Raw genomic sequence first — 14,867 nt, 5'->3', positions numbered from 1 at the left:
TTAGAATATCTTTTTCATTAGACTTCTGACCCGAGTGTTTTAGTATGAATATATTCTGCTATGCGGTCCGCAACTTATCCTGGCATTATTTTGTGCACAAAAGCTAATAAAAAAATTTACCAGCGCAAAAACTATATTCGAATGTGTCGGTATCGCGAAAATGATTGCTCGATTAATTTTGCACAGCCGTTCTTTAATCCGGCTTTTTGTACTCTTTCCAAGGCCGTAACGCAATTTTCGATTATTACTATTTATCGCATTTCCTGATTCATTATATTAATTGTTGTTAATATAGATGGGAACGTCCTGTTATATGTACTTAAATAAACTCAGCGCAATGTCGATGTTCTCATAAATATTCATTTGCAGCTTCAGCGGATTTGCGATATTCAAATATCAAATGTCGCGAGTTCTTTCGATAAATTATGCAACACTGATCTGCACACATTGGCATAATAAAAATAGCGCTGTCGAAAATGACGCGGCCATGCAAATTACGTTATCATTGTATCTTTTTACCGGCTTCATCCATAATTGATTGCGGGACGCACGAATTTTGTGCATAAACAATAACTGGGGCGCAAGGTGTTTTCGCGCAACAGCAAGGTACGTTCAACTGGAGACCGCGGTATTCGTCATTCTGCATTTTCTACGCCGCAATTTGAATTGTTGATTGAAGCATTAAGTTATGCGCGAATTACTCAGAGACAGCGAAGCTTCATCATCCGTAGTCGACGAGATTCGAATTTCAAGCTCTGTATAGTATTTCCTGCGAAACGGCGAGATCAGAGAACGCGAATACACTCCTTTCATCGTTTAATGTATTATTTTTTTAAATTCGTTATTTACAGATTTACTTACAATTACTCGGTGGTCGGAATACGCCAAACTTCGTACCGCACAGTCAACCGCTTACCTGAAACATGAAAGAAATGCAATTAGTATCGAGAAGTAGGAACTTTTGGTATAATTAGTACTTTTAAATTTCTCCCTCCTGATTTTCCCCTCATGTTGCGCACGCTGCATCGTTTTTTAACACTTTCGTAATAATAAATCGAGTGATTAACTAAGTGAATTAGTTGACAAGAACGCCGTAAGCATGAGAGAAACTCGATGCGAGACAAAGCGAAGCTTGGGAATGGACTTGTCGCTCTTTGTAATCCGGGTGTATCTCTTTGACTCCGAGCGTCGGCGTCGAGGACGAACTTCCCGCCGCTCGGCCCGTCGTCCCTTTCCGACGGATCGATCGAGATGAAGAAGTAAGTCGACACTTGGCGGGAAACGCGCTCGAGCGGGCTGACCCGTCGTCTCGCTTCGCCTCCTCGTCGTTTCTCTATCCGCCTCCCTCCCTTGGTGTGCGCCAAATAAATACAACGAGAGAGAGATCGCGGACCGGTTCGACCGGACGCGACAGTGCATTGAATGGCCCATTCACTAACTTTGACGTTTCCACCCACGTAAGTTTCCAGACATTTTACGAGGTCGTGGACCGCGGCTGCCGCGCCATACGCGGGCCCCAACTTAACGCCCCGCCGTTTGTTTCAGGCCACGACGGCCAGTCGTCGTCGCGGATTTAGCCTGTAAGTGGAATCGAGATTCGGTGCCGGAGGGCTTTCCGAAAGTCGCTCCGAGCTATTTGTAATACGTTCGAGCAGGGTAACTCCACTCCTCGTGGGAGAACTTCCGAGGGAACTCGTGCGAAGTGCCTTATACGATACGTCGAAGATTTCCACGATTTATCGTCCCGCTGCCTTGGATTAGCATACCCAAAATATCCGGACGGACTCGGCGTAACTTGACGTAGAAGTGGCACATTCCGCAGCGAATCGGCACAACATTAATTATGCGCTCACCGACTGACAATTTGTAAGTAAATTCTTCACGTCAAACTTATGTAGAGCGTTGGATCGTTGTCCCACCAAATTAACAAGTGTATATTTGACGGTGAAGTCATTTCGTGATATCCTCTACTAACAACGAACGCTTTCAAACCCGCTGGAGTGGTTTGATTTACCGACAGAGTCGCGTACAGTTTTTGCGTTTGTAAATCTTATTGCTGGCTTTTATGTACAAAATAATACCAGAGCGGTGTGTGGACTGCACAGTAGAATTTTCATGTAAAAAACATCGAGGTTCGAAGTCTAATTTGTATGTGTCTTTGAAATTTTCAAACTATCCCGTCGGAGTTTAGCCGTCACTCCAGCATCCCCTTAAGGATAACAGCGTTCAACCACGCTTTTTGAATTTCAGTCATCATACCGAGACGAAACGAACGTCGGCGGACAGATAACGTATACCGAGGAGGCGCTGGGCACCGCGGATGTCGCGCGGCGACTTTAAAAGTTGTAATAAATTCCGGCGGGCGGTGCGCCTGACGTGAATTGTCGTACGGTACACAGTACCGGCCGAAGGAACGGGTGGCGGAGGCGGGGGGGGGGGAGTCCGTGGAAGCCGCGCGTGTCGAGTCAGACAGCAGAAACGAAAGTGGAGCGAAGGATAGGGTGGATTCTCCGGAACAGGTTGCCGGAGATTTAGAGGGAGAGGCAGAGCGAAGAGTGGCCGGGAGGGGGAGGGGAGGGCCCGCCTGATACTCGGACGGGGACCCGGGCGGGGTGCAACGCCAGACTTCTGGTTGCATGCGTCAAGTGCATACTTCAAGTCGCCCTAGGGCTATACAGCGTCTATCCACTACCCAGACCCGGCCGTCTCACTCGTTCGTTTCCTCCGCCCCTCGCCCTCCCGCCGTTCGCCATCACTCCTCGTTCATCTCCACCCCCTGCCCCTCCTTCGCTCTCCCTCTCGTCCCAAACTCAAGAGTTAGGGTAGCTTAATTCTCGGATACGCGACGACGTATAGGCGTGTATCCCCCGGTTACTCACCCTCGCCGTGCGGCAGAGAGGCCGTAGCAATTTCGCCCGCGAAATTAAGGAAATTTTCTGTAACGAGCCCCGAAACGGCGGAACATCTTTCACAACCGGCTGGCTGGCTGGCTGGCTGTCCGCGAATTACGACGACGGGGAACGCCGCCGCCGTGGCGCGCATATTTCCTGGCGCACGCGAGAAAACTCGCCCCCCGGCGACGTTGAGTGACTCTACCTTGTGGCTTCTACCTCGTCGCCGTTATAACGCATAAATTGGAATAGTTAGCGGTAAGGATGTTGACTGACGCTTGCTCGACGGAATATTCCGACGGAACGTAAAGAATAACAATTACGCGGGTCTATTAACGTCAACGCGGTGGGGAACTTTAATTTCAACTTTGAGTGCGGCTCTCGCGCAAGTTGTGAGTTACCGCGATCAAACGGGATCACCGAAAACATCGAGCGATCTTCGTTCAGCCCGAGGTGCACCGCGTTTAAACCCGACCCCGCCGCGTGCATGGGCTTTTCCAGCCTGGCGCAGCCTCGCCGTACGATTTTCCGCGCGACGCGCCCTTACCTCGCGACCAGCTTGAATTTCAAATGCTATTTACCGAACTGTGTACATCTTTATTGCATGACAGTTTCCCCAGATCGTAAAGTCGTCCGAACGGAGGGGACTTATATTAGTTACGGCCGGATATCCGATACGCCGCAATAACATTATGTCGTCCGTGACGCGTTGGGAAGTGCCGGTTTTCCATCAAGAAATATCGGATTTCACGGGTTTATACGGAGTGCGCGTTTCGCTCCGCGCCCGGGATGAGGCTCGCGATCGCCGTACCTCGGTGTACTTATCACTACAGCCGCGTAATTACGCCGGACGCACGGTATAAACTATCTCTAAATTGCATCCGGGATTCGATGTCCACGAATAAGAGGAGATAGAGAGAGAGAGAGAATACACTCGAATCCGCGCTAGACTTTTACGCTGCGATGATAAATGCACACGTGGATAAAAACATGTAGCTGCCTTAGCTGAAAAGTGCAATGTGGTAACTAAGTTTTAGTTGTAAAATATGGACGGCTAACATTTAGTTGTGACAGCTCAATATTTTGTTACTAGGCCTATTGCATGGGGTGCGATAGCAAACCGTTGGCTGTGCTTTAGAAATTTATATAGTTACGCACTGAAAGAATTTTCTTTAAAAATTTATCCTAAGAACTACGTAATTGTGGGACAACACGGCATTTCGGAGAATTTTATGAGAGTTTTTGAAATTTCACCATACATTTCACTAGTACTCTTATACATTTTACTGATGAAATAATAGTAAAAGTTAAAAAACTCATAAAATTCTTTAAAATGCTACATTGTCCCACGATCATACGATTTTGATGATAAATTTTAAGAGAAAATTCTGTGGCAACAAAATATTTTCAGCAAACCATAATTAGCTACGGTAGCGAAACAATTTTTTTCAGCGCAACTGACAAAGTGTTCTCTCTGTAATTTAATTGCAAAATTTTACCACACATTTTACTAAGAAATGTACGGTAAAATTAAAAAAAAACTCATAAAGTTCTTCAAAATCCCACAATTACATAATTTTCAGGATAAATTTGAAGAGAAAATTCTGTGGCAACAAAATATTTTCAGCAAACCACAATTAGCTACGGTAGCGAAAATGTTTTTTTTCAATATAACTGACAAACTGTTCTCTTTCTAATTTAATTGAGATTCTATTGTTGTTTCTTACAACGCGGCCGAACCGGGGATACCAGACGTGTGTATTGACAGCATAATGTAAAGGAAAGAAGTAGACAGCAATCAATTAATCTCTCTCGAAAGCTATTAATCGTCACGACGTGCGAAAGCGGCATTTTTCTCGAGATAATGAAATCCATCGCGTTCGATTAATTACGCTCTTTCTTTCGTGCTCGGAACAGGAGGACTGGGGGAGCCTGGGCAAGTCCCGCTAACAAATAGGGGACAACTTCATCGTCGCGCTGTTAAGGACGAGCGGACGCTAATGAGTGTGGGCCGGCAGCGGATCCCTCGGAATAGTATCGGACGAGGTCGCTTGGTCGCAGCCGGTGATTAGTCGTTAACGCTTATCATTAACCTCAAGGGTTAATTTCTGCATTAATTACTCTGTGTCGTCCGTTGGAAACTATCTTGGCCGGCGCCGCGCGTGGACGAAACACCACAGGTGTTCGGGATGTTCGACGCCGCCGCCGAACGGATCGCGAGCCGTTATCGGCCAGCCGTGAAAGTCAACCGGAGTAAAATGCGGAAACGCGCATCCGCCGATAACGTGCTCGATTTTCGAAACAGATCGCTCGCTTCGAATCGCTGCAAATATTACGACGTACCGGCTATAAATTTTCCCCCCGCGCGCGTCTAATTGAGAAACAGTCTCTCAACGTTCGGTGTCATCGGAGATTTAGAAAAGTGCATTAAAGCGCGAGAAGAGAGACAGTTCGAGGCAAGTTTCGCGTCAATATTAAATATCTCCAAGAAAAGAAACGGCTTCTCACAATAATAAATTATATTTGCATCCGATAATAATGATAAATTACCTATGGAGGGGGGGGGGAGAAAAGGGAGAAGAGTGAATTATGTCAATATGAATGTTTTATAACGCGTAAACGCAATGAAATGCACGCGAAATATCGAATTCCTCAAATTACATAATTATTTCTTTAACGAGCGCCGAACCTGTTCATTATTGCATTCCCGATGGAATTGTGCGCCGCGGATGCTCCAGTAAGCCCACCCTCTTCCCATTGTACTTTCTCGATCGATGAAAATGTTCAATCTAAAGCCGCTCGCGTGTATCGGGCGTTACACAACTCCTATTAAATACGGCGCCTCGATAGTTAATAACAACAGTGGTGTAATTACTGCTCTTTAGACGCGGATCAGTGTAGTCATTAACGCGGCCGGGTAATACTTGTATCCGTGTTGATTAGCGCAAAAGGGTAAGGACTCCGTCGTGCATGAGATAGGATTATTAATGAGACTATCGATAAACGCCGCTTAATTGCTATTGGTTTTGTCCGCGCGCGCGATGTAGAATCATCGTCCGGTCGTACATCAGGTGTTTGTACGCCAGGTGACGGTGATGAACGCGCCAAGGCGACCGTCTTGCGCGACAAATTTTACAACATTCGTGCGTCGCCTCCGCGACAATGCATGCTCATTAGATTAACTTAACGTAACGCTCATTAGCTCGTTTTACTCGTCGTTACTCGCTCGTTAATCATTGACGCTCTTCTTCCTCGACGAGATAAAAAAGTCACTGCACTGTTTGTGTCCAACGTATCGAGCGCTTCGCGATTGAATGAAACGTTACGACGTTCTTCTCCCCGAATAAAAGGGTGGATATCGCGGAGAAAGCTTGGCAGCTTCGCAACGACTCATCGCTCGCCCTAAAGGCCGAATCAGACTAGCAATTGCAGACGCGGATTGGATTGGGATTGGCGATTGACGACTGTCCTCTAGCCAATGAGAGTAGATTCAATCGCTGGCTGCTCTCATTGGCTAGAGGACAATCGCCAATCGCCAATCCCAATCCAGTCCGCGTTTGCAATTGCTAGTCTGATTCGGCCTTAACGGCCGAGAATGTATCGCTGTTACGCCCTGCACTTATTTGGCAGTAAAACGGATATTAGAGGAAGAATGCGGAGCGGGAGGACGAGAGGCGTAAGAAGGCAACCGATTAGACGGTAAAACGCGACGCGGCGGCTCCGTGTGTCCATGCGTCTCATAGTAAATCTCGCTGGGTGGGAAATTTATGGCGCGCCCTTCCGACCGCCTAAGTAATACATTTTCTACGTGTCCGCAGATACGACGCTCGATTAACAAACCCCGCTCGGTGTGCGGGACCCGCCCATGCCGAGCGGGTTACGATATTAACGGCGGCGAAATACGATTCATTTACACCCACCCCCGCGCCCCCGTCGGGGCTCGAACGAAACGCGCGAGATCGAACGAGTGGGACGGCCGCTCGATGAGCGTACAATGCCGGTAGCCGCCACATGCCGACATTATCTCGGGTCCCATTGAAATATCGCGCATACGAGCCGCGCAAGGAGAATAAGTCACGAGACGGAATCTAATTTGCATCGGGACACTTGGCCTCCACTTGGATCGGATCGCGTGATCGACGATCCACATTGTCCGCCGTTAATTTCCACGTGGGTGTGCGCATTGTAATCGGTCCTGAGCGTCTCGGGGTGCATTCGCGCGGGGTTAACGCGGGGTCGGCGCGCACACATACGCGCGAGGGGGATCAAATGTAGAAATACTGAGAAAAAACACCTTGAGTCCGCCCGGGGGCGGGGGGGGGGGTCATGCCGACCCGACCCGGGGCCGAAAAAAGAAATCCCTTGACAGAGTTACCGGTATCTGAGTTTCCACGTCGTTTGACGTTTCTCTCTTCGGCAGATATAGAGGAGGGTATCAAAGGCGGATAGCTCAAAGGACAAAAGTCTCCCCCGGTGGCCGGGACGGGGTCGCGCTGGCAAGAGAGAGGTCGACGGGCCCGGGGACGATCGAGATATCGCGCCGGAGGAAGCGGGAGGAGCAGCTCCTTTGCGGAGGACGTGCCCCGTCTCGGTATAAATTAAAAGTTCTTACCGCCGCGAAAAAGATCGTTAATCCGTCGTGTCACTATCCGCCGCGTAACTCCCGCGGTTTATTTTCACGGTCTCTCCCTCTCGCGGGGCACTAAGTCACCGGAACTTAAGCTTTACATTTCCGTCAAGACGTCCCCCCTCGCGATCCCCTTTTTCGCTATCGGCCGTCATAAGTTTCGCGGTTCCCCTTCGCTTCGCCCTGGCCTGCCACCGGGGGCTTCTTAATGCACTTGGCGCGGGAAGTATATTAGGCGAATGTAAAACTCTGCCGGTGACGTTTACGACGAACGGCTTCAATGTAGGAAGGAGCTGACTGGTCCACCCGCTCCAGTCCGTCCGGCTGACACGTCCTGGCGCGAACATCGATTTTTTAATCGCGGAGAAAAGCAGTCGTATACAAACGACGGCGCATTATAAGCTGCTTAAGCTGGGAAGCTACTTTTTTATTCAAAGATAATTAGCTCTATAGTCTGTTAAAACTTCTTGGGTGATATTACATTATGTAAATGCCTGCTTATCTGCACGCGCGGCTTTCCGGCTAAAGGGAAGGTATGCATCAAAGTATACGCCAACGATTTTGGAGCAAATGAAGCGGAACCGGGAAAAGAACGGCTTGTAAGAGTGGAGACGGTGGATAGGATGGCGGATAGGTAATTAGCAATTCTTTGAGCGAGCAGCGGTCGAGCGAACTTGACGGAGCGGATCGTCTATTCAGGTGGGTGGAGCAAGCCGTATTTGCTTACGATATACAAGTAGATGTAATTAATCTCTCTTTCATACTCGGTTCTATCCAGGCGAAAAGAAAAGGCTAAGAGCCTCTTAAATCCACGTAGCTCGTGCGCTCAAGTTCTCAAGATGAATAGCAGCGTGATACGTCTCTTGCATCTTCCATGTTCCATTCTGCGTAATATTTCTCAAATTTTTGCACATTCATACGATAATCGCCGATGAATTATTCGCGTACTCCAGACTACCGGCGGCAATAAAGTACCTTGCGTAGAAATATCTCACGGAAAACGTGGCGGTTGTTGCGCGTCAGCGGCAGCCGAGTGCGAAACATATCTCGCAGCCGGTAGAAACTTCGTGAATCCTGTCAAGAAAGCCAGAAGGAGCGGGAGACCCGCGAAATGCGAAATATGTGTAAAAATATCCAAGTCAGGATATCGCTGGAGAGGGGGGGGGGGGCTGTGTGCTCGAAGAAAGCAGTTCGGATACCGTTGACGGATATCGATAGCGCTGGTAAGTCGCGTAGGATCAGCCAGGATTGATCCTTGGCCGACACACGCTGCTCCATCCCAACTCCTTCCTCTCTTATACAGGGTCGTGCCCGCAGCAACGTATGAGATGTGGCTTGCATCGTACGACGTTGAGCCCGAACATGCATCATGCAAAGCTTTCCAAGGTAAACTTCCCGGGGAAGTTAGTTGATATTGTCGCGCCAAGCGTAAGGGATCACGACCCCGCTCTAATAGTAACGATTTTTCAATAACTTTTCGCGGAGAAATACACCGCGAGCGCTGTCGCTTGTAGAAAGGGAGGCTCCTACGGAGCTCTCCGCACAGTGTTATATATCTCTTTAAAAGTCAATCGGTGGATTATCGTTGAAACCAGCGAATACTCACCGATTCACAGTTGTGTACCCCCGAGTCAAAATTTTGGCCCTATGTCGAACCTTTAATTTTATTATATAGTAGGACCCAGACAGTAAAAGGGGTCGAACTGCAAGTACAAAATTTATTCCTACTGTAAAACTGATAGTGCGGGAAATTTCTATTTTTGCCAATTTAGCATTAAAGTAGGTTCTTTTAAATAGGAGCTAAAGTAAATTTTTAGAATTAAAGATTCAAGGGAGGAGCAAAAATATAATGTCGTCAAAGTAGGTTATTGCTGGTCTATGTAGGCGTATAGATCAGCTAAGTAGGTGTAAATTATCCTTAAAAGTGTCAAAATAGAACCAAAATTTCAACTCGGGAAACGCCGTACCCTATGTCGAACCTTTAATTCTATTATACATACAGTAGGACCTAAGACAGTAAAAGAGGTCGAACTGCAAGTACAAAATTCACTCCTACTTGAAAACTGATAGTGTTGGAAATTTCTACTTTTACCAATTTAGCATTAAAATAGGTCCTTTTAAATAGGAGCTAAAGTAAATTTTTAGAATTACAAATTCAAGGGAGGAGCAAAAATATAATGGTCTATGTAGACGTATAGATCAACTAAGTAGGTGTAAATTATCCTTAAAAGTGTCAAGTACCAAAATTTCGACACGGGCCACTGCGATTTTCAGTGGCACACTTGTAATTGTGAATTAGCGACTGTTCACTGCGTTCTCAGCGATAATTCGCCAATTGACTTTTAGGAAGTACGCTTGCAACGCAATTAATTATTCTTCCATCTTCGCGACTTCACATCGAAAACACGTTACCGACGTATCACGTGAACGCTCAAGATTGCTTTCCGTTAAAGTAAATTGCTTCGAATATTGTCTATTATTCGTCATCGCAAATGTGAGTAATAAACTTCGATAAATGCATTAACCGTTACCTCGTTCCGCAGCATTCCGTAATTGTCCGACGAGGGCAATTACGTGGGATTGCACGACGTGCTTGGAATTATTGAATGAAGAAATTTAACGAGACTTATTGTTACGTTATATGAACTTCCACGTTGGTACAATTTTAATAAACGCAAGTCTGATGGTAATTACACGTATATCGACGTGTAAAAACTCGACGGAACGAGCTCACTCGGTGAAGGCTTTTCTTTCGGGTAGGCCTAGCAGCCATGTCACCTGCTTATGTATTCATACACGGGGAGAATTTTCTCCCAAGATTTACCCTGAAACTCGCGTAATCGTGGGACAACACGGCATTTCCAAGAACTTCACGAGAGTTTCCCGAAATTTTACCATACACCCCACTAGTAAAATAAATAGTAAAATTTTAAAAACCTCATGAAATTCTGCGAAACACCGCGTTGTCCCACGATTGCATGATTTTCAGGATAAACTTTAGGAGACAATTCCCTTCGTGTGTTTTCGTTTAGACTCGACGGACTCTGTCAACTTTAATAAAATGTTACTAGTATTATTATGTTAAAATAAATCTACCTGTAAAATTCGCGAAAGTCGGTGCACCCTGTCCGAAGTCGTCGGCGCAGAGTTCCCGACTGGGGGCTTATTATTTCACGGCGAGCTACGAGAAACTTTACTTGAAACCCGATCGTTAATCCGCTGTGTAGAAACAGCTACGTGGATGAATTTATAAATATAGGCGTTTACACTTTCATTCCGTACACGACACGCGAGGTATCACGGCCTTTTGATCGTAACTCGCTACACTTAATCGGATGATCTCTCTCGAGCCCGCGCGCTTGCATTACAAGTTGCACGCAAGCGAGCTACCAGAGGTCCTTTGCCTTTGAAATGTGATAAGATTAAGCTCCCGATCTGTTCATCGACTGCCGCAAAAATGTCATCTGCCCCGCGAGGATTAAAAATGCGCGCGTTAATTATAATTCTATAAAAATAACCGTTGTCCCGACACATCCTTCCGTTCTCTCGCTCCGCGTTTATCTATTTCTAGAGAGACGACATTTTTGCACGAGACACGATGTAGCCGTCGGGGCAAGAAATCGACTGTGGAAACACCATCGCGCGTCCCGGTCGCGTTACGTTTGATTTATCTTTCCACGTGAGAAGACTGCACCTACAATGTTGCGACCAATTCCAAGCAATAAAAATCAATAATTTCCCCCGCTTCCTTACGGAGATCTGCTGAGGATTTATCGACTAAGCTTCACGTGGAAATGAAACTCAAGATATCCCGCCTCGATATACCTCCGATGAAAGCCGCTGGTATCGGACGCCGTTGAAAGAATTCGATAACGATTGAATAAAAGCCGATCGTATCAATTTTGCAAGGCCTCTGTTACCGTTGATCATAAAACCCGAATGGTCCGTCTCAACGTAAAGTTTCATAAATAGTAACAGCGCAATGTTCCGCAATCGATTCTCGCTTTTATGCCTGTAAATAAAACCTGTAATCGGACGTAAGCGAAAATAATTTGGCTCGCCCGCGCGAGGCCTGTGTTTGAGCTACTTGGCCTCGCGGAAACAATGGGACGCGAAACGACGAATTCAAACTAAATGGAATAACAAATTTATCGTCGCGCTATACACAGTTAAGCTGTTAACCCGATGCGAGTTAGGAGAAACTATTATCAAATAAGATCAGAGAGATAATGCACAGAAGTAATGTTAATTAAAGCCGCCAAAATCTCCAGGGTATACAACTCCGGAGCGCCGTGCGTCTCAACTTTCGTTAATATGTAGCTGCTAAACTTCCCGACCACCTACCCGCTCGAGCATCTTTCCCGGCGCAAAATTCCCCGGCGTTCGAGCAGAATCGTTCGGGTAACTAACGCGGCACATTGGTAAGCTACACTGGACGACTGATGAAAGGGCCGTGTTTTAATGAAAATTGGCGAAATGACACCTTGCCTTTGTATCTTAAAAGACATGAATAATTCATGGCAGGAGGCATGTGGTATCTTTGCATTTTAACTCGGTCGACTTTTGTGCGCCCGTTGAGAAGAGAAGTTGACGATTATTACTTTTTGTCACGGTACGGGTATCGTTCTCGGAGCGAATATCGATATTTCGCATTTTTACCTATTCTACGGGGCTTTCGGAACTGCAAGCGCCGACGCGCGTTACACAATGCAGCAGATATCTATCGCAAACATTTACCGCTTTATTCGGAGACGAAAAGAAACGTTATATTTTAGACGTGGGATCGAAGCGCAAGTGGAACGCGTCCCGCGGAAATGCGTTTCGATCTCTTCCAAGGTTTTGCACCATCTTGTCGTTACGCGAGAAGATATCCTAGTTAAAAGGAGCAACGCGAGAGTCGAGGGGGAACGAAAGGGGGAAACGAGGTAGCCATAGAGTTCAGAATGGAATGTGAGGGGTCAGAGGTTCTAGACTAAATTACACGACACTTAAATACCACTGGCCGGAGTACATGAGATTTGCATTCCTTGATACTGCATTGTGCGCGAACATTACTCGTATTAAAGGACTTCGATAGTTTTATCGGGTACCCGCAGCCGTCCACAAAGAGCCACAGGTATTATATTTTATTTGAAATGTATCAGCAAACAAATTAATACAAACAATTGTACAAACTGATGTAATAAAGAAATAAATTCGTTAACAAAGAGATGCCTAATCGGGTAATCGAATTTCCCTTCTATCAAGCACAAGCATTACTTTCACCGGGTAAACGTATACTTTGCGTATCGAAACAGATTTAAATTCCGAGTGCTGAACGTTACATAACATTGTACTTTAAATTAATTTTATATCGTTATACGCGGACAGCTCGGATTATTTTCACGCTTGGAGCTACAGCGCAAGTGGATTTTAAAGAATTCCCATAAAATTTGCGAGGAACGCAATAATTTGAAAATGTGGAATATTATAAAACAGCAATCCATATATTATGTACGAAATTCCATCCTTTAATGTATACGTATTATCCAAAATTGAATAACGGCAGCAAAATTCAATACGTCTTTTAAATTGAATTCATTATAATGAGCACTTTACGTTACAGTAATGTAATTGCGTGTCACGAATCGATACCAGATACAGACAGAATTTGTAGATGAAGGTTTATTGGATGAAATTGAGTTGTAAAGCGTAACTGCGTTCAAAAGTGCGACCATCCAGTCACGAAAATCGAGATAGCGGTGCGTTTCCATCATAGCGACCATTTATTTAGCAGGATTTACATAAACTGACGGTGGTTCGCAACTGGAGGGTTTTAATTAACATGATGACGCCTTTAATTTCTCTGCACGTGCTCATATTGCGCTACTGCTTTGGATCGGACGGTTGCGTAATTCGCCTGCATTATTCACGAGTGCGCGGAGCAACATCATTGATAAATTTTCCCTAAAACGCCTCAATTTTCTGCATAAATATGGCGAAAAATACCCAATTAATTTTGCGAAAGCAATTGTTCAGATTGCCCGTTACATTATCGACGTCGGTTATTATAAAACCCCAACTTGATATTTAATGATCAAGATGATGAATTGAGAATGCAACGAGCCCGAGACTCTCGATCGCGTACCTCTGGACATCATAATGTCCAAGATTGGTGGTCACTAAGCGAGAAATTGCGGCGGTCTACGTGTGGTATTGACAGAGTAGTTAGGAATGTAGGTGGCGAGTGTGGCGCAGAGAAATGTGCGCTGCTTAGTAAACATCTAACGAACGAAAAGATCCGAGTTCAAATCCACGGATACCGCTGGTTTTTTTCTGGCATCTCCCAAAGGGAAGTGGCGAGAGTATCTTGCCACGCGAGGTTAGCAGCCTACCAAAGATGAAGTGAACCAAATGCTCGAATTACTAGAACGAGAACTGGATAAAACAGGCCCTTTGAGCCCAATACACGAGGGAGAAGAAAAAGTTATCATAAAACCCCAACTTGATATTTACTGATCAAGATGATGAACCGAGAATCGAGCCTGAAACTCTCGATCGGGCACCTCTGGACATCATAGTGTCCAAGATTGGTGGTCACTAAGCGAGAAATTGCGGCGGTCTACGTGTGGTATTGACAGAGTAGTTAGGAATGTAGGTGGCGAGTGTGGCGCAGAGAAATGTGCGCTGCTTAGTAAACATTTAACGAACGAAAAGATCCGAGTTCAAATCCAAGGATACCGCTGGTTTTTTTCTAGAATCTCCCAAAGGGAAGTGGCGAGAGTATCTTGCCACGCGAGGTTAGCAGCCTACCGAAGATGAAGTGAACCAAATGCTCGAATTACTAGAACGAGAAATGGATAAAACAGGCCCTTTGAGCCCAATACACGAGGGAGAAGAAGAAGTTATCATAAAACCCCAACTTGATATTTACTGATCAAGATGATGAACCGAGAATGCAACGAGCCCGAGACTCTCGATCGCGTACCTCTGGACATCATAATGTCCAAGATTGGTGGTCACTAAGCGACAAATTGCGGCAGTCTACGTGTGGTATTGACAGAGTAGTTAGGAATGTAGGTGGCGAGTGTGGCGCAGAGAAATGTGCGCTGCTTAGTAAACATTTAACGAACGAAAAGATCCGAGTTCAAATTAGGGATGTGCCGGATAGTGAAATTGCCGGATACCGGATATCGGATATCCGGTAATAACGTGAAACCGGATACCGGATATCCGGCCGGATACCGGATATTCGTCACTAATTTAAAAAAAATTATAGTACATATATAAGTTGTAATTATTAGAAGTTTGAAGTGTCGAATGTTGCAGCTGCGGAGCACCTATCTCTTGAACAGATTTATTTATTGTAA

At 45.9% G+C, this 14,867-nt stretch overlaps 1 protein-coding gene across 1 annotated transcript in view; it reads right to left on the bottom strand.

The window, feature by feature from the left end:
- Positions 1 to 488: 488 nt before the first annotated feature.
- Positions 489 to 14,867, bottom strand: part of LOC105560193 (fat-like cadherin-related tumor suppressor homolog) — a 100,974-nt gene continuing 86,595 nt past the window's right edge. Inside the window, exon 3 of the mRNA XM_012009078.1 lies at positions 489 to 916. Within this exon, the coding sequence (XP_011864468.1) occupies positions 864 to 916 (53 nt within the window). The 3' untranslated portion in view covers positions 489 to 863. The remainder of the gene's footprint in view (positions 917 to 14,867) is intronic.

This window comes from Vollenhovia emeryi, unplaced genomic scaffold (assembly GCF_000949405.1).
Source record: "Vollenhovia emeryi isolate VEMERY1.0 unplaced genomic scaffold, V.emery_V1.0 DF939238.1, whole genome shotgun sequence".
In the NCBI taxonomy this organism is placed as follows: Eukaryota; Metazoa; Arthropoda; class Insecta; order Hymenoptera; family Formicidae; genus Vollenhovia; species Vollenhovia emeryi.
Note: the sequence above shows the minus strand (reverse complement) of the source record. Positions and strands in the feature narration are given on the sequence as shown.